The sequence below is a fragment of the Astyanax mexicanus genome, chromosome 1, assembly GCF_023375975.1.
Source record: "Astyanax mexicanus isolate ESR-SI-001 chromosome 1, AstMex3_surface, whole genome shotgun sequence".
In the NCBI taxonomy this organism is placed as follows: Eukaryota; Metazoa; Chordata; class Actinopteri; order Characiformes; family Acestrorhamphidae; genus Astyanax; species Astyanax mexicanus.
The window spans coordinates 51,584,646-51,608,954 of NC_064408.1; the positions used below are offsets into that span (position 1 = coordinate 51,584,646).

At 39.5% G+C, this 24,309-nt stretch overlaps 1 protein-coding gene across 2 annotated transcripts in view; it reads left to right on the top strand.

The window, feature by feature from the left end:
- Positions 1 to 24,309, top strand: part of hmcn1 (hemicentin 1) — a 160,692-nt gene that overhangs the window by 81,365 nt on the left and 55,018 nt on the right. For both annotated transcript variants that reach the window (XM_049479752.1, XM_049479753.1), the window contains exons 24-46: positions 577 to 849; positions 947 to 1,042; positions 1,135 to 1,329; positions 1,452 to 1,582; positions 2,225 to 2,372; positions 2,923 to 3,049; positions 3,150 to 3,304; positions 4,048 to 4,326; positions 5,001 to 5,282; positions 6,777 to 6,885; positions 7,322 to 7,491; positions 8,468 to 8,622; positions 9,094 to 9,217; positions 9,628 to 9,729; positions 9,865 to 10,041; positions 10,179 to 10,330; positions 13,994 to 14,117; positions 15,243 to 15,418; positions 17,758 to 17,854; positions 19,239 to 19,361; positions 19,486 to 19,641; positions 22,634 to 22,915; positions 23,702 to 23,869. In XM_049479752.1, the coding sequence (XP_049335709.1) occupies positions 577 to 849; positions 947 to 1,042; positions 1,135 to 1,329; positions 1,452 to 1,582; positions 2,225 to 2,372; positions 2,923 to 3,049; positions 3,150 to 3,304; positions 4,048 to 4,326; positions 5,001 to 5,282; positions 6,777 to 6,885; positions 7,322 to 7,491; positions 8,468 to 8,622; positions 9,094 to 9,217; positions 9,628 to 9,729; positions 9,865 to 10,041; positions 10,179 to 10,330; positions 13,994 to 14,117; positions 15,243 to 15,418; positions 17,758 to 17,854; positions 19,239 to 19,361; positions 19,486 to 19,641; positions 22,634 to 22,915; positions 23,702 to 23,869 (3,801 nt within the window). The remainder of the gene's footprint in view (positions 1 to 576; positions 850 to 946; positions 1,043 to 1,134; positions 1,330 to 1,451; positions 1,583 to 2,224; positions 2,373 to 2,922; positions 3,050 to 3,149; positions 3,305 to 4,047; positions 4,327 to 5,000; positions 5,283 to 6,776; positions 6,886 to 7,321; positions 7,492 to 8,467; positions 8,623 to 9,093; positions 9,218 to 9,627; positions 9,730 to 9,864; positions 10,042 to 10,178; positions 10,331 to 13,993; positions 14,118 to 15,242; positions 15,419 to 17,757; positions 17,855 to 19,238; positions 19,362 to 19,485; positions 19,642 to 22,633; positions 22,916 to 23,701; positions 23,870 to 24,309) is intronic.

Below are 24,309 nucleotides of genomic sequence, written 5' to 3' on the forward strand. Positions count from 1 at the left end.
TAGCGTGAAATGAAGCCAAACTTTCGAGCGTTCTAACCTAGTGGACGCCAAAAAGTGCTTACTGAATCATGCGTAACTTGCTTAACATGCGTAACATGCGTAACTTGCGTGATCGTGCTGTCTGGAATCGATAAGAGAATCAATAAGCAAGGTGCCAAACGATTCCGTGGAATCGAAACACACGGAATCGATTCTCAACAGGAATCGATTCTCGATTCCCAAGCCTATTGGCTACAGCACACTGAAGCACATGGCCTGTGCATGTGCCCATCCCTTAATGGCAGACCTTTTTTCCCATATTCTCCCAATTACCTAATTACCAAACCCCCTATCACTAGTAATGCCTCAACACCAGGACAGTGAAGACATTTGCCATTGTGTCTGTGTTGAATTAATGCTGGGTATTTATGTTTACAATATTATGTCTTGGTGAGTCACCAACCAACGTTGTTGCTGCTTTGTTAAAATTCCAACTGACATTCACTGTAAACTGTTCACTGTAAACCTTAAATTGTAATCATTCTTTCCGACATTTATAGTCTCAAAATGTTGTCTGTTGCTGTGTCATCTTCACAGTGCCTCCCAGTATCTTAGCTGGTCCCCGTGTGATGAAGGTTCAAGTGGAGCATTCTGTAGATCTCCCCTGCGTGGCTCAAGGGGTTCCCGAACCCTCTGTGAGCTGGCAGAAGGACGGAACCACCATAGTGCCAGATGGTACCAGGTACAGGTTCTCCCCAGATGGAACTCTGACCATTCAAAAGGTGACACTGACCAATGAGGGAGTGTACACCTGCACGGCTAGCAATATTGCAGGACAAGACAAGGCCAACATTCAACTGATAGTGCAAGGTGAGGGATGCTGCTTGGGCTCGTGTGAGTTGGATGCTTAAGTTAGGGAAACAAAAACGACAAACAAAAATGACACTTTTATCTTCTTACTCTTTAGTTCCCCCTGTGGTGGAAGTATCTGAACCCCCTTTCAACAGCCCCCTGCAGGAAAGAGTGGCCAACCAGCGCATTGCCTTCCCCTGCCCTGCCAAAGGTAGGCTAGAATCCTGCATTGCATTTAGATGCCTACAAATCTAGAAAACATCTATGATACATATGAATCTTGTTTTTTTTTTCTCCCTGTAGGAATGCCTCAGCCAGTAATAAAGTGGTTTAGGAATGGTCAGGAGCTGACAGGCAATGAACCAGGAATGTCCATCCTCGAGGATGGTACGCTGCTCATCCTGGCCTCAGTGTCACCACTGGATAATGGTGAATATACCTGTACGGCTGTCAATGATGCAGGCAGCACTGAGAAGAAATACCAACTCAAGGTCAATGGTAAGTTTAAAGAAATATTTAGTCATATAAAGACATCTGTCACAATTATTAATCAATATTAATCTCAGATTGCACATTTTTTGTATGATAGTATACATGTTCTTCCACCTCTTTTTCCTCAGTGCCCCCTGATGTACGAGATAAAGGCCTGCCAGCCAATGTCTCAGTGGTGATGAATCAGCCCACAAGTTTGTTGTGTGATGTTACTGGCACACCTCCACCAGTCATCACCTGGTATAAAGATGGAGTGCCGGTTTGTAACTGTAACCGTTTATTTGCTCACTCAGCCATTTGCAGCGTATGAATTGAAACCCTATTCAGTAATGGAAAAGGATCAGTGATGCAACCTTTTTGGCTCTGCTTTTAACTGCAGTTGCCTCATGTTCCAAAGCACACTGTAAAATTTAACCACCTTGCCACCATTTTATGCGTCACGGGAGCCTAACATTAAGTTACGTGCTGCGATAAAGTGTAATAAGAGCTAATGAGAAATAAACACAGACTTTCTTCTCATACCTAGCGAGACCCATCATGACCAAGTTTAGTCTGATGACAGGGTCTGAGCTTTAAGAGAAAGGCCATAAAGCCAATGTCCCTCATAAAATGTCCTTTATAAGAATCATTCTCAGGGAAAAATGTGCACAGTCAAACAGTTCCGCTAGGAAGTTTCCAATCATGACGGATTAGCAGCAAACCATGGACACTTCTTATTCAGATGAATAGATCCGATCAGATGAATAGTACTGGCAGTGTTAAATATTATTAAAAGAATAAGGACAATGTGAACATGGTGAACAATTAAGCATATATATTCCCATATGTATTTCCATTCATTCCAAAAATAATTCAAATGATCTGAAACTGTGAGTGTGAGTTTGTCCTGTTCTTTGGCTAGGTGGTTGCCAGCAGTAATGTGCAGATCCTACAAAGAGGGAAAACGCTGAGATTGCTGAAGGCTGCTACTGTGGATGCAGGCCACTACAGCTGCAAGGCCATCAACATTGCGGGAAACACTGACAAAGACTTCTATCTGGATGTCCTGGGTGAGTCTATAAAATACTTTAGCAAATTATCAAATGAGTCTGAATCTGAATTTGAGTAAAAGTTAAAATACGTGTGCTTACATTTTATGTACACTGTATAAAAGTAAAACATTCTATCTATATTTCTTCTCGAATAAAAGTATAAATATATCCAGGGTCAATCCAGGGTCAATGTGGCTGCAGGTTTTATACTTAAAAAAAAAGAACAGCAGCACACCTATTTCACTTTTAACTAGTTTTTAGTCTTTCAACAACTATTGTTGTTTATTGCTGGAAATAAATCCTGCAGCCACACTGAGTACTTATAAGTATAAGCTCTTGCTTGTGTAACCACTTTATTAATAATAACAAATGTTTTTTTTTAATCATTTTGTATCACTATCATAAAACATTAAAATGGGAATATTGCAGTTAGAACAACATCAGCAGGGTGTGTACAGTGTAATACATAAAACAGATCAGTAGAAACACTCCTGATCATCAGTTTGTTGAAACTGTAATAACATCACTTGCCACCAATGTTGTGTTTGTAACCTGTTCTCTTTGCTAGTCCCTCCTACTATCATTGGAAGCGGCGGGTCTCGTGACCTCTCTGCTATTCTCAATCAGGAGATCAGCTTGGTGTGCAAGGTTAAAGGTGTGCCCTTTCCCACAATTCAGTGGTACAAAGACAGGAAGTGAGTCGACACACGAAACCCCCAGAAAAACCCTATTTTATTGCCTCCAGACCAAAAGCTTCATTCTGAAACTGAAACTGCATGCACTGCTGTGTTACAGGCCAGTGTTTTTGGCAGACCCCAATATCGAAGTGTCAGACCAGGGCCAGGTGTTAAAAATCAAGAGCGCACGTCTGGGAGACCAGGCCCGCTACCAGTGCAGTGTGTCCAACTCTGCTGGAAAACAGTCCAGGGACTTCAACCTCAGCATTTATGGTGGGTGTACATCTGGCTCCCTCTTCAGAAAGTTATTTTGAGTGCATTCAAAGCTCAGACTGAAAATGTGTGACATGGCATTGATCATCCTATCAACACTATGCTTCTACTACAAAATATGCAGGAATATGCATATTAATAACCTGCATCAGGGCGATATGTCCCTTAAATAATATCACGATATTCCATAGTATTTTCACAATAACAATTCTGTTGGCTATAGGACAAAACACTGAATAAAAAAAATATGGCACCAATAGTTTAGGGCAAAACATCATTCACAATATTCAAAAATGTTGACGATATTATTGCATACGATACGATATGGCACACCTCTACTATCAACACACTGCTTCTACTACAAAATATACAGGAAAATGTATCCTGCATTAAATGGATTATTGCAGGACACCAACAGGACCCTTAAATAGCATTGCAATTCAGTGCTTCCTTCCTTCCATTTTTGGTGTAGATACCAGCCCATTAATATGCTTCTCCTTGCCTAATACGAATTGGTCTGTAGATATGAAAAATCATTTGTGCACAGTCATATAGCTGTTCTTCACACAAACACCCTAATCTTAAATGATAGAAGCTAGTGGGGCTCAGCACACATATTGTCAAAGTTAGATGCAGTTTTAGTTTAGTTCACATTTTACTTTTCAATTCTTTAAGTTGATATGATTTTATATCTTTTAGAGTGTAATTCTATTATTCTCTCTTTACTTTGGTCCTGCTCTCAGTGCCACCCAGTATAAAGGGAGGGAATGTGACCGCGGAGGTGACAGCTCTTCTGGATAACTCTGTTACTTTGGAGTGTGAGGCCCGAGGTGTGCCCCTCCCCGCCATCACCTGGTACAAGAACGGAGTGACTATTCTGTCCAGCAGACAAGCCCAGTACTTGGAGCATGGTCAGTATCTTAAGATCACCCGGGTCCAGGTGTCTGATTCTGGACACTATACCTGCAAGGTCACTAGTGTGGCTGGCACCGCTGAGAAGGCTTACGAGCTGGACGTCTATGGTGAGACTTCTGTCGGTCTGTCTATCTATCTATCTCACTATCTATCTACAGCTGTCGAAAAAAATTAAGAGATCACTTCTGTTTTTGAATCAGTTTCTCTGATTTTGCTTTTTATAGGTTTATGTTTGAGTAAAATGAACTTTGTTTTTTTTTTTTTTGTTCTACAAACTACGGACAATATTTCTCCTAAATTCCAAACAAAAATATTTTTATTTAAAGCATTTATTTGCAGACAATGAGCTGAAATAACAAAAAAAGATGCAGAGCTTTCAGACCTCAAATAATGCAAAGAAAACAACTTCATATTCATAAAGTTTTAAGAGTTTAGAAATCAGTATTTTGTGGAATAACCCTGGTTTTTAATCACAATTTTAATGCATGTTGGCATGTTCTCCTCCACCAGTCTTACATACTGATTTTGGATAACTTTATGCCACTCCTGGTGTAAACATTCAAGCAGTTCAGCTTGGTTTAATGGCTTGTGATCATCCATATTCCTCCTGATTATATTCTAAAGGTTTTTAATTTGGTAAAATCAAATAAACCCATCATTTTTAAGTGGTCTCTTATTTTTTCCAGAGCTGTATTTTTCTATCATTTAATTTGTTTAATGTCATTTAAAACATCAATTAAAAACTGGTTTAAAACTGTTTTGTCTCCTGCTTTGTCTTCAGTTCCGCCTTCAATCACAGGAGGTTCAGATGGCCCTGTGGAGAAAAAGGTTGTGGTCAGTAAATCTTTGACACTGGAATGTGAGGCAGGTGGGCATCCTCCTCCCTCCCTTACCTGGCTAAAGGATGGGTCTCCTGTGAATGCGGGGAATAACCTGCAGGTTATGGAACAGGGTCGAAAAATCCAGATCCTCAACGCTGTTCCCTCAGACGCAGGCCGATATGTCTGTGTAGCCACTAGCTCTGCAGGGGAAATGGAGATCAAATACGATGTGAACGTTTTAGGTATGTATGCACACAGTAAAAAGTTCACATTTGACTATTTTTAGGTAAAAGTATTTTCACTTAACTTGAATAGAATAGAATTAGATTTAATTAGTATCAAGAAAAGAACATATACACACAAAAAAACTAACAGGTCAGTTGGGAGTGCTGTCAAATATTTAACATAATTAGCAAAAAATAAAAATTAAGTCAAAGCCAAAAAAATTAATTGAGTGAGAGATATTTTTATTCTCAAATAGCAAAATGCATAGTAAGCTATGCACTTCTTTAGTGTTTAGAAATTAGCTATTAATGAATTATTAATAAGAAACCTTCAATGCTTTTATGCTGTGAAAGGACTCAATGCTTAGTCAGTAATAAAAGTCAAACTAGACTTCTATATCTGGACGATATTCCTTTTTAATGGATCTGCTTAGTCAACGTCATTATAACAAGTGATGTTATTTTTGTGTCCCCAATTCAACCCACTTCTCCCTCATCTGACAAATTTCTTTGACATTTTTAGTCCTCCTGCCAGACGATCTCTACAAGCCCTGCATTCTTCATCCTTTCACTAACTCCCTGTGAACTGTTAGCGTTAGTGCTTTGGCTGTAGGTGCTTGAGAAATGTTCATTTTCCATGCGAATCAGAGCGTAAGTCTGGTGTCCCACTCTCACTTGTGCATGAGCCAGAGAAAACTTTGTCCGCACCCTGTGCATTGATCATCTGAGCATCTGGACGCCACCACACTCCTAATGCATCTGCTGTGCAGGCCTCAGGCCATCCGTCAGCGCAGATTGTGTAGTGGAAGTGGAATGTGATTGCAGGAAATCGAATACACAGTGTGGTTAATGAGGTACTGAACTGATTTAAAACAAGTTAAGAAAATGTAGACAAGAAGACATAAAAGAGAGGAAAGATTGATGGGACCGTTGCAACCACATGCTGTTGTATGCACTTTTGGCACTGATCTGCATCTTTTATTCTTTGCAATTTAATTTAAGAAATTAAGGAAACTGTTGAGTCAAAAATATATACAATTCACTAACATGCATGCAACGGTGAGTTTATAACTGAATGCATACAACTGTATTCTGCTCAGTTTAAATATATTCCAGACCTAAATTTTTTTTTTTACACTATTATTCTAAATTTGCTGATGTAGGCGGATGTACACTGATCAAGCATAACATTATGACCACCTCCTTATTTTTTACACCATTTATTGATTTTTTTTTATCATATAGAAGCTCATTGTAGTTCTATAATTACAGACTGTAGTCCATCTGTTTCTCTCTTTCTCACCCTGCTCTACACTGGCCAAGACCACATAGTTTTCTGCTAAATGGTCACTAGGTTTAAATAGTTTTTGTTGACTGATCGCTGTGGTGTTAATTCTGTGAGATTTCTATGGTATGATGTTTAGGGATTTTTATGGTGGTTGTCTGATTTTTTGTCTATACATGGATTGTGTGTCTGTGTGTGTGTGTGTGTGTGTGTGTGCGTGTGTTCAGTGCCACCCACTGTTGATGGTGCAGACGAAAGCACAGATGCCACTGTCACCATCAATAGCCTTTTAGAACTGGAGTGCCATGCCACAGGAACACCAACACCCACCATCACGTAAGAAACTTCTCCATGCACAAACAAATAAAGACCTTAGACTCACTAAAATGTGGTATTTTATATAAATTCTAGAAGACTGAGAGCTTAAAAAGTACCATTAGCTCATGTTGAACTTTAGCACACATTAGCTAAATGAGGTAACAGACTGAAGAATAACACAAAAAGTGTCATATCTGTTGATCAAAAAAAATGAATGCTGAATACTGTTTAGCATAGGTTAGTAAATTAGTCAACCAGCTAAAGCTAAGTTGTGAAAACAACTAATAAAACAGCTAAAGCTAAAGGCTTTGCCCTCATGAGTGACAGTAGACTCCAGCTGCAATGCTAGGACTTTGATTCACTTCTTTCTGTTTGAACTAAATATAGTGACTTACAGAGGAAAGGCATGTTTCACATTCATTACATCTAATTTTCTTTTTCTTTCTTACTGTAGGTGGCTGAAAGATGGAAAACCAGTAAGGCAGGGGGAAGGTGTGAAGATTGTGGTGAACGGTCGTCGTCTCATCATCTCTCGTGCTCAGGTCTCAGACACAGCTCTTTTCCAGTGTGTGGCCTCGAATGAAGCAGGAGAACAAGAGAGAGACTTTAAAGTAGCAGTGCATGGTAACAGACAAGACTTATTTTATTCATTTTGTTTTGCTTGTGCATAGCGTCAAAAATGTGTCTTTTAACTTTAATATTGATGTTATGTTTACTGCTTTCAAATGGAAAGTCTGAAACAGGTAACACATTTTTGCTGTTATATTTTCTGTTAAAACTCTGATAGGTTCTGGTAATGCTCTGATGGGTATTTATATTTGCCAGTTTACCGCAGCCAGTTTAACAGGTGTTTGGACAGTAGCCTATTTTACTGTTTTCACAGGTTTAAAAATAATTAAGCAAGCTAACATGTTTGGCCAAATAAGAAAAAATAGTTTTCTATTTTCAGAAGAGAAATTCTATTTTCTGAGCACATCACATGTCTTTACATTCATATGTCACATGCACATCTTCTGAAAGAGAGTGATACTCCTACATCTCCCATTGTTTTTAACAAAAAATGATTCTGTGATCATCTACTAAACTTGTCTTTAGTTGTGTTCAAGACCTTTGCAGTCTTTCTTTTTTGAGTTGGTTTAGGGACTCCAAAATTAAGGTTTGTTTTGTTTCTAGCCTAACAATGGTATCTTACACACCAACATCTCTTACATATTAAGAATTCCAACAGATTACTTGTAATGAACCCCAATATCTATCTATTCTTCTATCGGCTTAAATTGTCATGGAATTCTGAGGGACCAGGCCTTAAATGGCAATCAAATTGATTTAAGTCAATTGTTCAATTTGTTTTGAGCCTGTGAAAATGTAAGGACCATATATTAAATAGAGGGGCTGTAACTTCTAAATGATTAATGTAATGTTTTTTGATAAACCTTTTGAACTAAAGCTAAAAGTCTACATGTTGCACAGTTTGTTTTCGAATCCATCGAGGTGATGTGTCCAGATACCTTAGACCTAGCTGTGTATAATCTCCAGTTGATCCATAAAGTAGAACTGTTGCATTTCTGTAATTTGCTTGTCATCTCTCTCGCTCTTGCAGTCCCTCCATCAATCCGCTCTACTGGTCCTGCTGAACGCTCTGTCATTCTTCACAATCCAATGAGTCTTCAGTGTGTGGCCACTGGTGTTCCAGCTCCCAGTATCACCTGGCTCAAAGATGGCCGCCCTGTGGATACCACCCAAGGCTTAATTAAGGTGTGTTCCTTTCAGAAACCTTGTGCATCCAAGGCACTGTGTTAGTAAGAATTACTTAAAAAAGTTAGTTTGAATGTAGAGGAACTCATTTTGGTACTATTCATTATTTTTGTTCTATTACAAAGAACCCTTTAATCAGGCAAATATTAATTGAAACATCCCAATTCAAAATAAGATACAGATACATGACCTCAGAGCTACACCTGGCTGGATAGATTTGGATGGTGGACCAACAAAAAAACAAAAACAAAAATGTAACACCACACACACTATGCTGCTCCTTTATTTGCGTTGTAATTCTTACAAATCCTTCACGCATCAGTTTGCTGTGATACAATGCACATATGCAGCATTGTATACAATATAAGAACTGTATGTTATAATCCCTAATGGAATTTAATGTCTAATGCAAGAGAAACTGGTGTTAAATGTGTGTGGTTCCTTTTTCTCTTTTCTCTTTGTGTAATATAGCTGGAGTCTGCAGGAAAAGTTCTGCATATTAAGGAGGCCAGACTGGAGGACGCTGGGAAATACACCTGTGTGGCTACCAATGCTGCAGGAGAGGCTCAGCAGCACATTCGCCTCAATGTGCATGGTATGGAAATAACAAACTAAACTTTATATGCGTAAATGTAGTGATGAAATAGATAAGTTTTAAAATTTTAGGCAAAAGTAAGTGTTTATTTTATTACCTTTTGGGCCACCTCTAGCCTCGATACAAGATGAGATACTGTTGGGCAAGGAGAAATAAAGGTTCTGTATGGCCTCCTAGGGCACTTTTGCCCAGAGATGGGCAGCTGAGTCTGTAGATCCTGCATAATTGTAGTTTTTTTACCATATAAAACAGAACCTGTTAACCAGGCAAAAAGCCATCTGTGATATTTGAGTTTCTTTAAGTTCTCAGTTCTATGTAGAACCTTGTTCTACATTAAAGAACAATTAAAAATCTCTCTCAAATGTATCTGATACACATTTACCTTCTAACAATTTTTCCTGTCTACTCAGAGCCTCCCAGTATCCAGTTTGCTGGAGAGACTGTCAATCAAACCATCTTGGCCGGATATCAAATCCAATTGCAGTGTAAAGCGACAGGACGTCCTGTACCAGGTAAATACCCTTCATTCATCAGCACAGATTTTCACTTCATCTAGCCATCACAACATCTACCCAAGTGAAGAACACTCTCCAGGATATAGGGGTATCCTTATCCATGTTTTTGAGATGTTTTTTTTTTTTTTTCAGCCATCACCTGGTATAAGGACAGTCGGCCACTGACTAGTGCAGCGGGGGTGAGAATTTTGAGCCGAGGGAAGGTGCTGGAGATTGACCGTGCACAAGTGTCTGACTCTGGGATTTACAAGTGTGTGGCTGTGAGCGTGGCCGGCAAAGCAGAACTGACGCACAGCCTGCAGGTGTATGGTAAGCATTTGCGTGTGTCCGAGGAGGTTTTTCTTGCTCATGTAAGCAAAGAGATTATTTTTATTCTGTTTTATTACGTTTAAGGTTATATCTTAATTTGCTGCACTGTATCTGTGCATTTCTTCTGTCATTTTTAGTCCCACCCTCAATCTCTAGTGAAGGAGGAATGGTGACGGTGGTGGTGAACGATCCAGTTAGGCTGGAATGTGAGGCCTCAGGTCTGCCTGTGCCCAGTCTCACCTGGCTCAAAGAGGGCAGTCCTGTCTCCAGCTCCTCCAATGGCATCCAGGTAATGACCTTTTAAATAAATTAATACATTACATTACATTACATTACATTTGGCAGACGCTTTTGTCCAAAGCGACTTACAATAATGAAGTACAAAAGTAATAGGAATTAAGATAACCCATTTTTAGATAGGGCTTAAAGGAGGTCAAAGGGAAATAAAGGGATAGAGAAGTGAAGGAGGGGAAGAAGGAAATGGGGTTAGAAGTAGTTAGTGTGTTAGAGGTGTTAGGAGAGTAAGTGCTCTTTGAAGAGCTCTGTCTTCAGGAGTTTCTTAAAGATAGCGAGAGATTCTCCTGATCTGGTAGTGGAAGGTAGTTTGTTCCACCATTGGGGAACTCTGTATGAGAACAGTCTGGATTGCTTTGTGTAAGTGTTTGTTTGGTAAAGCGAGGCGACGTTCATTGGAGGAGCGCAGCGGCCGGGAGGTAGCGTAAGCCTTCAGGAGCGAGTGCAGGTAGGAAGGAGCCTGTTCAGTCATCACCTTGTAGGCGATTGTAAGAGTTTTGAATTTGATGCGAGCATCAACTGGTAGCCAATGGAGCTCAATGAGCAGCGGGGTGACATATGCCCATTTTGGTTGGTTGAAGACCAGACGTGCTGCTGCAGTCTGGATCATTTGGAGTGGTTTTACTACGCAGGCCGGGAGGCCAGTTAGCAGGGCATTGCAGTAGTCGAGTCCTGAGATGACGACTGCTTGTACCAGGAGTTGGGTGGCCTGTTGCGTCAGGAACGGTCTCATTTTTCTGATGCTATAAAGCGCGAAGCGGCAGGATCGAGCAACTGAGGCCACATGGTGCGTGAAGGAGAGTTGGTCATCAACCATAACACCCAGGTTCCTGGCAACCTTTGTTGGTGAGAGAGAGAGAGAGTCAATGCTTATAGAGAAGTTGTGTTGAAAAGATGGTTTTGCTGGTATGACCAGAATAAATAAATACTACCTGCCTGTGAAATATATATAGTTTTTTTCTGTTTAGCTTTTATTGTATAAACACTATAATAAATCTGTACTGTTCATGGTATTACAATATTTTAATGAACAAATTATGACTGTAGAACCTGTATATGGCTTGTTACTGTAGCTCTACAAAGCATCATGGTTACAGCTTTGTTGTTGGCTTTTTATAGTGTATTTACCTTTGTGGCTAGCGCTATGCCTTCATCCCTCAAGGAACCATACATAAGCACTTAATTACTTCTAATCACGGATGTTTAATGACTAAAACCAACTGAAGAAACAAGAAGACTCGGGTATGGTCCTGCTTGTTAAAATGAAAACATGCGGCCACACTCAACAGTGGACAACACTGAAAAAGTTGTCTTATGAAATATGTCTTACAACATTTACGATGCTTTTATAATACAGAAGGAAAAAAAGAAAGTTGATTCTGTTTATTTACAAGTAAAAGCACCCAAAACACACTGAGTTGTAAATAAAGTGCAACACATGTCCCTACATCTTAACCAAGCCATATTTCTTTTTCCAGAAAAGTAATCTTTCTTCTTGTCTGTGATCTTAATCATAAGCTGGAGTTCCTCATTAGTTCTCTGCAAAGAAATGTTTCTATAACAATGTTTAGTTAATTAAGCATTTGACTGCAGATTGACTACTTTTAACAATTAAATTCCAATAATAACAAATGAATAAACGGGACATCACATTAAATATTATCCAACTTTTCTTTAAAAATACGTTTTATGATGTAGAGCTTCTAAGGACAATATAGAAACATATTTGCTGCTCAAAATGTTTATTTCAAAACAACAATTGCAAATGCATGTCAGGGAATATGGAAATATATTCCATTCCCTTTATCAAACATGTGTGATTAAAAATAATGAATAAACAAAACATTTACTAAAACTGTGTTGGGTGAGGATATGAGTGAAGAAATCTAAAAGAGGTAAAAAGTTAAGGTGGATGATAAAGGGATGCATGGTTGTTTTATTGCTGGCCCTTTCAATAAACCTCTTTCTGAATACATTGGCTAACTAGCTAATTAACTAATTACCTTCACTGCAGCAGCATTTTGCGCTCGAGTCTTGAAAGGGGTGGTTTTGACAGTTTGGGGGCGGGGTCAGGAGCGCCACCCTCAGCGAACGCTATTGGCTGATTTCTCCAGGGTTCGTGACGGACCGCCTACCTCCACGAGCCGGAGGTGGGCAGCCAACATGGCTATGCTAACATCCAAACAACCCGCTCCCCGGGGCTGTTAGCCCGGGTATTGTGCCAGGAGCGCCCTGAACGATCGGGTCTCACCTCTGTCTGCCCGGGTTAGCACCAGGAGCGAACGGCTCTTGCCTGGAACGAGAGTCTGCCCGAATTCAGTGCTTATAGCGACCGGTGCTGTTCGCCCAGAGAGCCGGTTGCTTTAGGCGCTAACCCGGGCAGATAGAGACGGTCGCTCCTGGCACTATACTTGGGCTAACAGCGCCGGGGTGCGGGTTGTTTGGATGTTAGCATAGCCAGTTAGCCGCCCTCTTCTGGCTCTGCCAGCTAGCTAATGCTAGCTACACTGCACTGGAAAAAAGAGACATTGGGCAGGCAAAACATTACCTTCCTTAGCTAGTAAGCACATAATTACCAAAATAAACCATTTGTACATTCAATTTTAATTGGTTATGTTAACTAGCGACATTTAGTTGACAATATGATCAGTTTAATACAGGAGTAATGTTACTAGATAAAGGGTTGTGTGTGTCTGGATATATCACTAGCTTTATGTGTTGTTGGTTTAAATAGCTAAATAACTTGTTTTTCCCTTATCTGGCTACTGAAATGTTTCTTTTTATCATATTTTTCTATGTTCAGGACAGCATTGTTGTTTTACAAATTATAAAACCTAAAAAAATTAAACCAAAAATATTTAATGCCTAGCTTTAAAGTTTTTAAATTTTGAAAAAGCGACAATAAATGAAGTTTGTAAAAACACTTTAGTTATTAGTCCTGTAATGTTAAAATGGTAAATGTTAAATAAATGCATTAATCTATGCTATAAAATACAGCAGCCTATTTCTGTGATAAGAATCACAGTACTGTGATTACTACTGCAATACAAATGACAGAATTGTATAGGTACTGTGATTAAATGCACTTTAGGCATTATCTAACATTTACTTTAGCAACTTACTAGGTCATTTCGAATCACTGTACATTTCACTGTGTTACTTTACAGTGCTTTCACCCCTATTTCACAAGTAGGACCTACTTTTGCCTTCTACTAAATGCCAAAATCTCTCTGCAAAATGAAAAAAAAAATTATATAATTTATACAATTTTGGTATTCTATCTCTCACTGTCACAATTAACCTACCCTTAAAATTATAGTGTTCATGTCTTTGTCAATGGGCAAACTTACAAAAACAGCTAGGGATCAAATAATTACTTCCTTCTCTATATGTCTACTATATAGTAATGCCCTAAATGCTACCGGGCATCCAAATGAAACATGCTAGTTCATGGTGTTTTTTTGGTTAGTTAAGGGTGCGATGCCCAATCTTATATAGTATTTATACACCTCGCTGTTACTGCCATCTAAAAAATGTGATCAAGAACAGCTCTGTGGTCGGAAACTAATCACTTACAAAAGGTATGTTGCCTAGAAATACTACATATTTTTAGGATAATGTGTGACTGGCTGTGGTTTGTATGTTTGTGTGTTTGTAGGTACTGGCTGGAGGCAGGGTGCTGTCTTTTAGCAGTGCTCAGGTCAGTGATACAGGACACTACACCTGTGTGGCGGTGAATGCTGGAGGAGAGCAGCAGAGAGAGTATGACCTGCATGTCTATGGTAAGCTCTGTCTCCCGTCTTGGATACACATCACATTGAGCATCCTTAACTACATTTAAATCAATAGGGAGGGAAGCATATCCACTTGTCTGTGCCAGCTCATTGAAAATCAAACCTGGACAAGCACAGACTTCAAATACAGTTAGAGTAGAACATGTGGAATGTGTATTTCTTGAACCTTAGCTGCAACACAGCTTTAAAAGCCTCAGCATTAGCTGATTAACTTACAGAGTATGACTTGTCATTGCTTGCCATGGTAGAAGTTACTGAACTAATCTTGCACTGGATTGTGTAGAATCATCCTCCTCAACTTGGGAGTAAGATTCGTGTCTGGGGAAAGGGAAGGGCTCTCAGTGGTGTTTTGAAATTGGACTGCTGTACCAAACTTCACACACTCCCTCTCATGTCCTACTGAATGTACCTTTAAACAATAACTAGTAAAGCAATATAAACTCATTAAACACTTTCTTTCAAGATCTGCACAGTTACTCATTTATATAATTACCTAATCAGCCAATGTTTGCCAAAGTGCAATACATAAAATAAATTAACCCAGTCTGCCTTTTGTCAACAGTCTAGGCAGGTGGAGGAGGTGTAATGGTATGGAAAAATTGTTGCACATTCAAACCAAATTGTTTACTTGCTGCAGATTCTTTAAGTATTTTGTGAATGTAAATATACAATTACAGGCCGAAGCTTAAGTGCAATTTGTCTGCCACCCTTAAAGATTTACATTTCTGACCACAAGACCACATATATGGGGGGTGGACCATTCTCAGCACAGCTGTTACACTGACATGGCATTCTATATGATGCTGTTCAATTAGTTAGTTTTTTACTGTATATTATGGTAGTGTAAAAGAAACCATTTCTTCTAGAATTGTTAGCATAATGTAATGACCACAAAATTCAATTCATAGAATTTATGACACAGTATATCATAATGCAGACAGACAGTTTATAGACATGACTAGACAAAGAGCTTAACATACAGTGATATGTAAGACAAATACTACAAAAAATAGTGGCAGTATAACATAGAATAGTCCACACATTAAGGCAGGACTGTAGTTAATAGAGTAAACTTAAGTGTATAAAAGTGTATAATTTTATTTTTGCTTTCAGTGCCACCCAACATCATGGGTGAGGAGGTCAACAGCACAGTTCTCATTGGGCGTTTGGTAGAGCTGCACTGCCAGAGTGATGCCATCCCCCCACCCACTCTGAGCTGGCGTAAAGATGGAAGGCCCCTGTACAGGAAGCCGGGACTGACTGTGTCTGAGGATGGCACCATGTTGCGGGTGGGATTTATTCCTTTAATCCATTTATCTTTTAGTGTTCATCAGTCCAATATTGAATCCATTAGAGATGTTACAAATTCAAAGGTTTAATTATGAATCTAAATATAAACAGTTGTTTTCAGCAGTCTGAACATTTACCGCAATGTACTATTAAGATAAACCAAGTCACTGTTGGGTTAATCACTGAAAAAGAGAAAATCCACACTATTGCATGTATGCAAAAATGCATGTATGTTATATATTGCATGTATATAGAAAAGATTGTATGAAATAGAAATTAAACCAAATTCTAGGTTTTTAACATATATGCCCATACAGACTGTTATTAAATACTGTTATTATTTTTTTCACCTTTTAATTTAATTTATTTAATTTATTTTCTACTTAACAAAAGCCTGTAAGAATGACGATGAACCCCACATGCTTAATAGAATCCCTTTCCTATCTGCTTTCCTTGATTTTGCTTTATGTATCTCATATTGATTATATTAAAACATAGATTTATACATTTATTTAAAAAGTGTCCCAGCAACAGAAGAATTCACAAAAATAACAAACTAGCAAGCATGTTTTATTTTTATATATACACTGCTCAAAAAAATAAAGGGAACACTCAAATAACACAATATAACTCCAAGTAAATCAAACTTTTGTGAAATTAAACTGTCCACTTAGGAAGCAACACTGATTGACAATCAATTTCACCTGCTGTTGTGCAAATGGAATAGACAACAGGTGGAAATTATTGGCAATTAGCAAGACACACTCAATAAAGGAGTGGTTCTGCAGGTGGGGACCACAGACCACTTCTCAGAACCTATGCTGTCTGGCTGATGTTTTGGTCAGTTTTGAATGTTGGTGGTGCTTTCACACTCGTGGTAGCATGAGACGGACTCTACAACCCACACAAGTGGCTCAGGTAGTGCAGCTCATCCAGGATGGCACATCAATGCGAGCTGTGGCAAGAAGGTTTGCTGTGTCTGTCAGCGTAGTGTCCAGAGGCTGGAGGCGCTACCAGGGGACAGGCCAGTACACCAGGAGACGTGGAGGAGGCCGTAGGAGGGCAACAACCCAGCAGCAGGACCGCTACCTCCGCCTTTGTGCAAGAAGGAACAGGAGGAGCACTGCCAGAGCCCTGCAAAATGACCTCCAGCAGGCCACAAATGTGCATGTGTCTGCACAAACGGTTAGAAACCGACTCCATGAGGATGGTATGAGGGCCCGACGTCCACAGATGGGGGTTGTGCTCACAGCCCAACACCGTGCAGGACGCTTGGCATTTGCCAGAGAACACCAGGATTGGCAAATTCGCCACTGGCGCCTTGTGCTCTTCACAGATGAAAGCAGGTTCACACTGAGCACATGACAGACGTGACAGAGTCTGGAGACGCCGTGGAGAGCGGTCTGCTGCCTGCAACATCCTTCAGCATGACCGGTTTGGCAGTGGGTCAGTAATGGTGTGGGGTGGCATTTCTTTGGAGGGCTGCACAGTCCTCCATGTGCTCACCAGAGGTAGCCTGACTGCCATTAGGTACCGAGATGAGATCCTCAGACCCCTTGTGAGACCATATGCTGGTGCGGTTGGCCCTGGGTTCCTCCTAATGCAGGACAATGCTAGACCTCATGTGGCTGGAGTGTGTCAGCAGTTCCTGCAAGATGAAGGCATTGAAGCTATGGACTGGCCCGCCCGTTCCCCAGACCTGAATCCGATTGAGCACATCTGGGACATCATGTCTCGCTCCATCCACCAACGTCACGTTGCACCACAGACTGTCCAGGAGTTGGCGGATGCTTTAGTCCAGGTCTGGGAGGAGATCCCTCAGGAGACCATCCGCCACCTCATCAGGAGCATGCCCAGGCGTTGTAGGGAGGTCATACAGGCACGTGGAGGCCACACACAATACTGAGCCTCATTTTGACTTGTTTTAAGGACATTACATTAAAGTTGGATCAGCCTGTAGTGTGTTTTTTCACTTTAATTTTGTGTGTGGCTCCAAATCCAGGCCTCCATTGGTTAATACATTTGATTTCCATTGATGATTTTTGTGTGATTTTGTTGTCAGCACATTCAACTTTGTACAGAACAAAGTATTCAATGAGAATATTTCATTCATTCAGATCTAGGATGTGTTATTTGAGTGTTCCCTTTATTTTTTTGAGCAGTGTATATATTTAAAGATATGGACATTTTATAAATACTTGAAATAAAAAATAATAAAGAAATATTTTTTTCTGTTGAAATTTTTCTCTAGCTGCTTACTTTATATCTAAAGGTCTAACAGGTACTTGTTTCAGAGTGTTTAAACGCATGTAACCTTTATATTATTTTTAATTTGCAGATTGCAAATGCACAGTTGCAGGACACAGGCAGGTACACATGTGAGGCTGCTAACATCGCAGGCAAGACAGAGAAGAACTACAACCTGAACGTTTGGGGTGAGTTGGGCTCATAGATGATGCTGAGTACTCACAGTGTCAGTAGTAGTAAAATGCCGCTCCAACAGAAGAGCCTTTGCTGGGTGTGCCTAGTGGAGATGCCTTGTGGGCAATGATGTCACTGGCAGTTTCATGATATAATGCTGAACCCCACTGCGCCGCTCTCTGTTCATCATCTTGACTGACTATGTATGTTTCTGCTCCCAGTCCAGTGAGGATAAAGCTGAGTAATTCTCACTATGAAACTATGAGTCTTCTCCTACCAAATGTTTGGGTGGGACTGACAATGTATTCTTAATCAAACTCTGAAGTTTAGAAGTGTGTTGTGTGAATACAGTAACCTTTGTTTTAAATGTATATTTAAAACATATTGTTCATTTCTTTCAATATTCCAGTTTAGTAAATCTATACATGGAAAGTAATCCAATAAACTGATCGTACAGCAATTTATATGTACTAGTTTTTCCAAACTTATAGGTAGTTTTTTATCACACATTTTGAACAAGAAATTAAGCAGAGCAAACAAAGTATGGAAGGAAAAGTATAAAAAATTAAATGGTAAAGATGGCAGAGAGGCTGGGCATAAGTGCAAGCTCTTTATTATATAGACAAAAAAAACAATAAACAAAAACACAGGTAGTCAAACTGGAAGATACAAATCAAACTAAACTGCAGATAGAACACATAAGCACATCTGTAAAGGGTGTAGGTAGCAAACTTACACTGGGAAAAGCAGGATCACAAACACACAGCTCGCTCGCTCACTCACTCACTCACAAACAAATGACTTGACAAGGACTGCAAAAAACACAGAGATACATATACATATACACAGTGACAGACAAGAGACACCTGGGGAACTTAACAAGAGGGCTGGGCAACAAATGACACAGGTGAGATCACACAATAGGTGGGGCTAGGGTTGGGCCAGGACAGAAACAAAAACAGAGCCATGTGCTAGAAGCACATGGTGAAGAGAAACAGAGAGAAGCACTGAGAAACAGAGGGGACAACACTTGACAAAAGCGTGACATTAAACATGTTTTCTAAAAAATAAAATCCTTAAAATGTTTGTTTTTATTCAGACATGAAATGATTTAGCATGAATATTAATTTCCTGATGTAATTTGTATTTTTGTGTGTTTTTTTATTTTTGTTTGGTGCAGCAAATTATATAAAATAATTTTAGAACTTGATCACTCCAAAGGCTTAAATTATGTAATTTCCTCTTTTTTAATGTCAAATAAAGCAATAGTGCATTATTTATAGATACCAAACACTCTATAAGTGGCCCAAAAACAAAACAAATACAAAAAAGATGCATTTATCTAAAATGTCTGACATTTTCTGATCCTTTCTCTCCTTCTGTCTCTCTGTCTCTTAGTCCCCCCTAGCATCCGTGGTTCTGAAGAGGTGTCTCATCTGACAGTGACTGAGGGTGGACTCATCACTCTGGTCTGCGAGTCCAGTGGCATCCCCCCTCCCAGCCTTACATGGAAGAAAAATGGTAAAAATTGTCATTGTCATCATCATAAATGGCTTATTTTTCTTTCTAAAATTCTACTGTCATATTTTTTTTATTTGTGTGTTTGTTATTTTTTCATGTGTACTTTAATGTCTTGTGTGTTCAGGTTCTGAGCTGAAGGCAGACTCTCGAGTGCGTGTTCTATCTGGTGGCCGTCAGCTGCAAATCTCCATGGCGGAGAGGACTGATGCTGCATCCTACATGTGCCAGGCCTCTAGTGCCACTGGCAGTGCGGTCAAGGAGTACAGCCTGCAAGTCTATGGTACACACAGACATGCACATAAACATATACAGGACATAGATCCTGTGGTCGCCTGTAGCTGCACTTCAGGATTTTTACTGTTGATGAAAAAATAGAATCTTTATGAAAATGTCTCAGAAAGAAGATGCATTTCTCTTAAAACAAACAAAGCACATGGACCCTGGAGTACTTTTATCCTGTTCATCTTTATTTAAAAACATTAAATGACCAACAAAGTTATTTTTCATCACATAATGTTGTAATGTTTATGCAGACATTGATCATTGTCCCAGTCTGCAAAGTAGGTATAAAATAAATAATGTAAATGCAGAAATACCCTGCTCCGTTCTCTGTTCTGATTGTAGAAACTGATACTAGTTCCTGTAAGCTATTTACCTAATTGAAACTGACCTTTATAGTTCCATACAAAAATATCTTTCAGTTCTTCACTGCATATTTATATCAGAGGTAGGCCGTTCATTTCAAATTGCAATCCACACAATGGTAACAAAGAAGTTGATCTACAAAACCCGTTTTGCAACTCATTGGAGTTAAAGAAATAGAAAACAATGTTTAGAAATAAAAAAATGTTATCTGGACTACTCTAGGTATTTGGATGGTCTCATTTGCAGTTTTAGGCATTTGATTAAAAAGTTCATTGTGTGGTCAGCAACCACATCCTGTTTACAGTTTTTTTTTTTATTTGATTAACTGTTTATGGAAGAGACTGTGAAGTTGCCAACTTAGTGGTTGTCAGCAGTAGTATAGTAACCTCTTTGGAACATAATGCTTTCTAGATAGTTCCTAAAGTTTAACCAGACCCAAAATTATATCCTGTATTCCACTGAAAAATATTGCTCATTAATGACATTCATGCAGTTATTTCTTTAAAAGCACTTACCTAACAACACATTCACATACTTGCAACTGCAACTAAAATAACCAAGGGTGAGGTTTACTATTATATTAAGATGGCCTTACAAAAGCATGCTCTACATCAGGGGGTGTCCAAACTTTTTTTGTTGGTTGGCCAGAAGGAGAAATATATTTGAAGTCACGGGCCACAGACTCTGTAATAAAACAAAACTTTAAATAATACATTTTCCTGATTATTTCATTTACACACCATTTTACTTGACTTACTATCTTTATCTTTGACAGTGTTGTTTAAACTAAGATTTTTCAAATTGATGTTTAATTTCATGATGTCTCTTAATATTAAACTCCTTATTACGGCAACTTTTAGACTCTTTGGCCTGTTTTTCTGCGCTAGAAATGCGCACTCTCTCCACTTTTAGACTCTTTGACCCGTTTTTCTGCGCTAGAAATGCGCACTCTCTCCACTTTTAGACTCTTTTACCTCGTTTTTCTGCGCTAGAAATGCACACCCTCTCCGCTTTTAGACTCTTTTACCTCATTTTTCTACGCTAGAAATGCGCACCCTCTCCGCTTTTAGACTCTTTTACCTCGTTTTTCTGCGCTAGAAATGCGCACCCTCTCCGCTTTTAGACTCTTTTACCTTGTTTTTCTGCACTAGAAATGCGCACCCTCTCCGCTTTTAGACTCTTTTACCTCGTTTTTCTGTGCTAGAAATGCGCACTCTCTCCACTTTTAGACTCTTTGACCCGTTTTTCTGCGCTAGAAATGCGCACTCTCTCCACTTTTAGACTCTTTTACCTCGTTTTTCTGAGCTAGAAATGCGCACCCTCTCCGCTTTAAGACTCTTTGACCCGTTTTTCTGTGCTAGAAATGCGCACCCTCTCCGCTTTAAGACTCTTTGACCCGTTTTTCTGTGCTAGAAATGCGCACCCTCTCCGCTTTAAGACTCTTTTACCTCGTTTTTCTGCGCTAGAAATGCGCACCCTCTCCGCTTTTAGACTCTTTTACCTCATTTTTCTACGCTAGAAATGCGCACCCTCTCCGCTTTTAGACTCTTTTACCTCGTTTTTCTGCGCTAGAAATGCGCACCCTCTCCGCTTTTAGACTCTTTTACCTTGTTTTTCTGCACTAGAAATGCGCACCCTCTCCGCTTTTAGACTCTTTTACCTCATTTTTCTACGCTAGAAATGCGTACCCTCTCCGCTTTTAGACTCTTTTACCTCGTTTTTCTGTGCTAGAAATGCGCACTCTCTCCACTTTAAGACTCTTTGACCCGTTTTTCTGCGCTAGAAATGCGCACTCTCTCCACTTTAAGACTCTTTGACCCGTTTTTCTGTGCTAGAAATGCGTACCCTCTCCGATTTTAGACTCTTTTACCTCATTTTTCTACGCTAGAAATGCGCACCCTCTCCGCTTTTAGACTCTTTTACCTCGTTTTTCTGCGCTAGAAATGCGCACCCTCTCCGCTTTTAGACTCTTTTACCTTGTTTTTCTGCACTAGAAATGCGCACCCTCTCCGCTTTTAGACTCTTTTACCTCATTTTTCTACGCTAGAAATGCGTACCCTCTCCGCTTTTAGACTCTTTTACCTCGTTTTTCTGTGCTAGAAATGCGCACTCTCTCCACTTTTAGACTCTTTGACCCGTTTTTCTGCGCTAGAAATGCGCACCCTCTCCGCTTTAAGACTCTTTGACCCGTTTTTCTGTGCTAGAAATGCGTACCCTCTCTGATTTTAGACTCTTTTACCTCATTTTTCTACGCTAGAAATGCGCACCCTCTCCGCTTTTAGACTCTTTTACCTCGTTTTTCTGCGCTAGAAATGCGCACCCTCTCCGCTTTAAGACTCTTTTACCTAGTTTTTCTGCGCTACAAATGCGCACCCTCTCCGCTTGAAGACTCTTTTACCTCGTTTTTCTGCGCTAGAAATGCGTACCCTCTCCGCTTTTAGACTCTTTTACCTCGTTTTTCTTTTTTTTGGACACCCCTGCTTTACATGTATGTATATATAAACTAAACATTTATATCCAATATATTGTAGCTGATGTATAGTAAAAGATCAAACACTTAAAAACCAAAAAGATCCTAAACTAATCGTGTCTGCATTTCTTATTACTCCCCTCATTCGTCTGTTTAGTTCGTCCTTCCATCAGCCCGTCCGAGCACGGCAGTGGAGAAGTAATGGTGGTCCGAGGGGGAAACGTGACCCTTCAGTGTGAGGTGGACGGGGTGCCCAGACCTGCAGTCACTTGGCTGAAAGATGGTAGGCCTCTGGGAGCTGTAGCTGGAGCCCAGGTCCTCAGTGAGGGAAGACTCCTCCGCATCAAAGACGCTCAGGTGGCCCACACCGGCCGCTACACCTGCATTGCTGTGAATATAGCCGGACAGGCTGACAACAAGTACGACGTCACTGTACATGGTAAGAGCATGTATGTGATGCTGTATATATATTTTATATCTGTCTTTTCTAGATATAGGAAAGTTTTTTTCTGTACAAAAAGATGCTCCTGTAATGAATCCTAGTGTTTTTTATTTGTAACATTTCATAAATCTGTACTTCTAGGTATGTGAATGACACATATTTCACAGTTTTAGTGATCTGATTAAAAAAGTGCATTTGATTTTAACCCTCCTGTTATGTTCATTTGTCAGAAACAGCCATGGAGTTCTTGCGTCAATCTGACCCGATTAATGTTTAATTATCAAAAAGATGTCTGAAGACAAAAAAATCCTAACAAACAGTTTGAATATTTAATTACCAACTCCATTACTAATTATTCTATTAATATTTAGTGCAATGGTGTCCCTCACCTCTTACAAGTAATAATTCAATTGGGATGATCAAACTATTTTTAACGATTCACTACTTTATTACTTTTGAAAGACCAGCATATAAAACACAATAGTTTTACATAATGTTAAGATGTAACATTGCAGTTTTGCAAAAGTATTGCAGTTAACAAATATGTGAGATGAACCATTTTCATATTATATGCTAGCAGCACTAGCAGAAGAAGTTTCATACTGAAAAAAAAATACTTTTAACTATTTTTTCTGTATCTACAAACTTTAAAACTGGTCAATTTAACCCAGAACATAACAGCAGGGTTAAGAAGTTATCAAATGGATCAAAGCCATTTCTTGTCTTGTTATTGCAAATAATTAATTCTATGTATCAAGAATAATTTTCAGCGTGTATTTGTAGTTCCAGCAAGCATCAGCGGGCACACACACAGGACTGAGAATGTGAGTGTGGTGGTGAGGAATCCTGTGGCCCTCACCTGTGAGGCTTCTGGCATCCCTCTGCCTGTTATCACCTGGCTCAAAGACAACAGGCCTATCGCCCCTTCTAGCTCCATCCGGGTCATCTCAGGTGTGGGATTTTTCCTTTCTATACAGTGGCATAAAAATGTTTGGACACCTGCCTAATTTAGTTTAATGAATTATTGCACACTTTCTGTAAATCCTATAAACTTCATTTCACTTCTTAAATATCAGTGTGTTTGTCTAGCTATATGATATATTTAGCTGAAATTGCTAATCTAAACAACCAATGATTTATAACAGAAAATCGTAGTAACTATCAAGGGTGCCCAAACTTTTTCATACCACTGTAGCTGGCCGCTTCTTTCCTTCTGCAGATTGTCTATATTAAAAAACATAATGTTCCAATTTATATGTATGGCTTTATCAAAACAGAGCTTTGCTTTTACCATGTTAGTTCATATATTTGTATCAGGATGTGTTTAAAATGAACAGATATGCCTTTATAATATTGAATCACAGTGTGTTTGTAAATTGAATAGGCCTTAT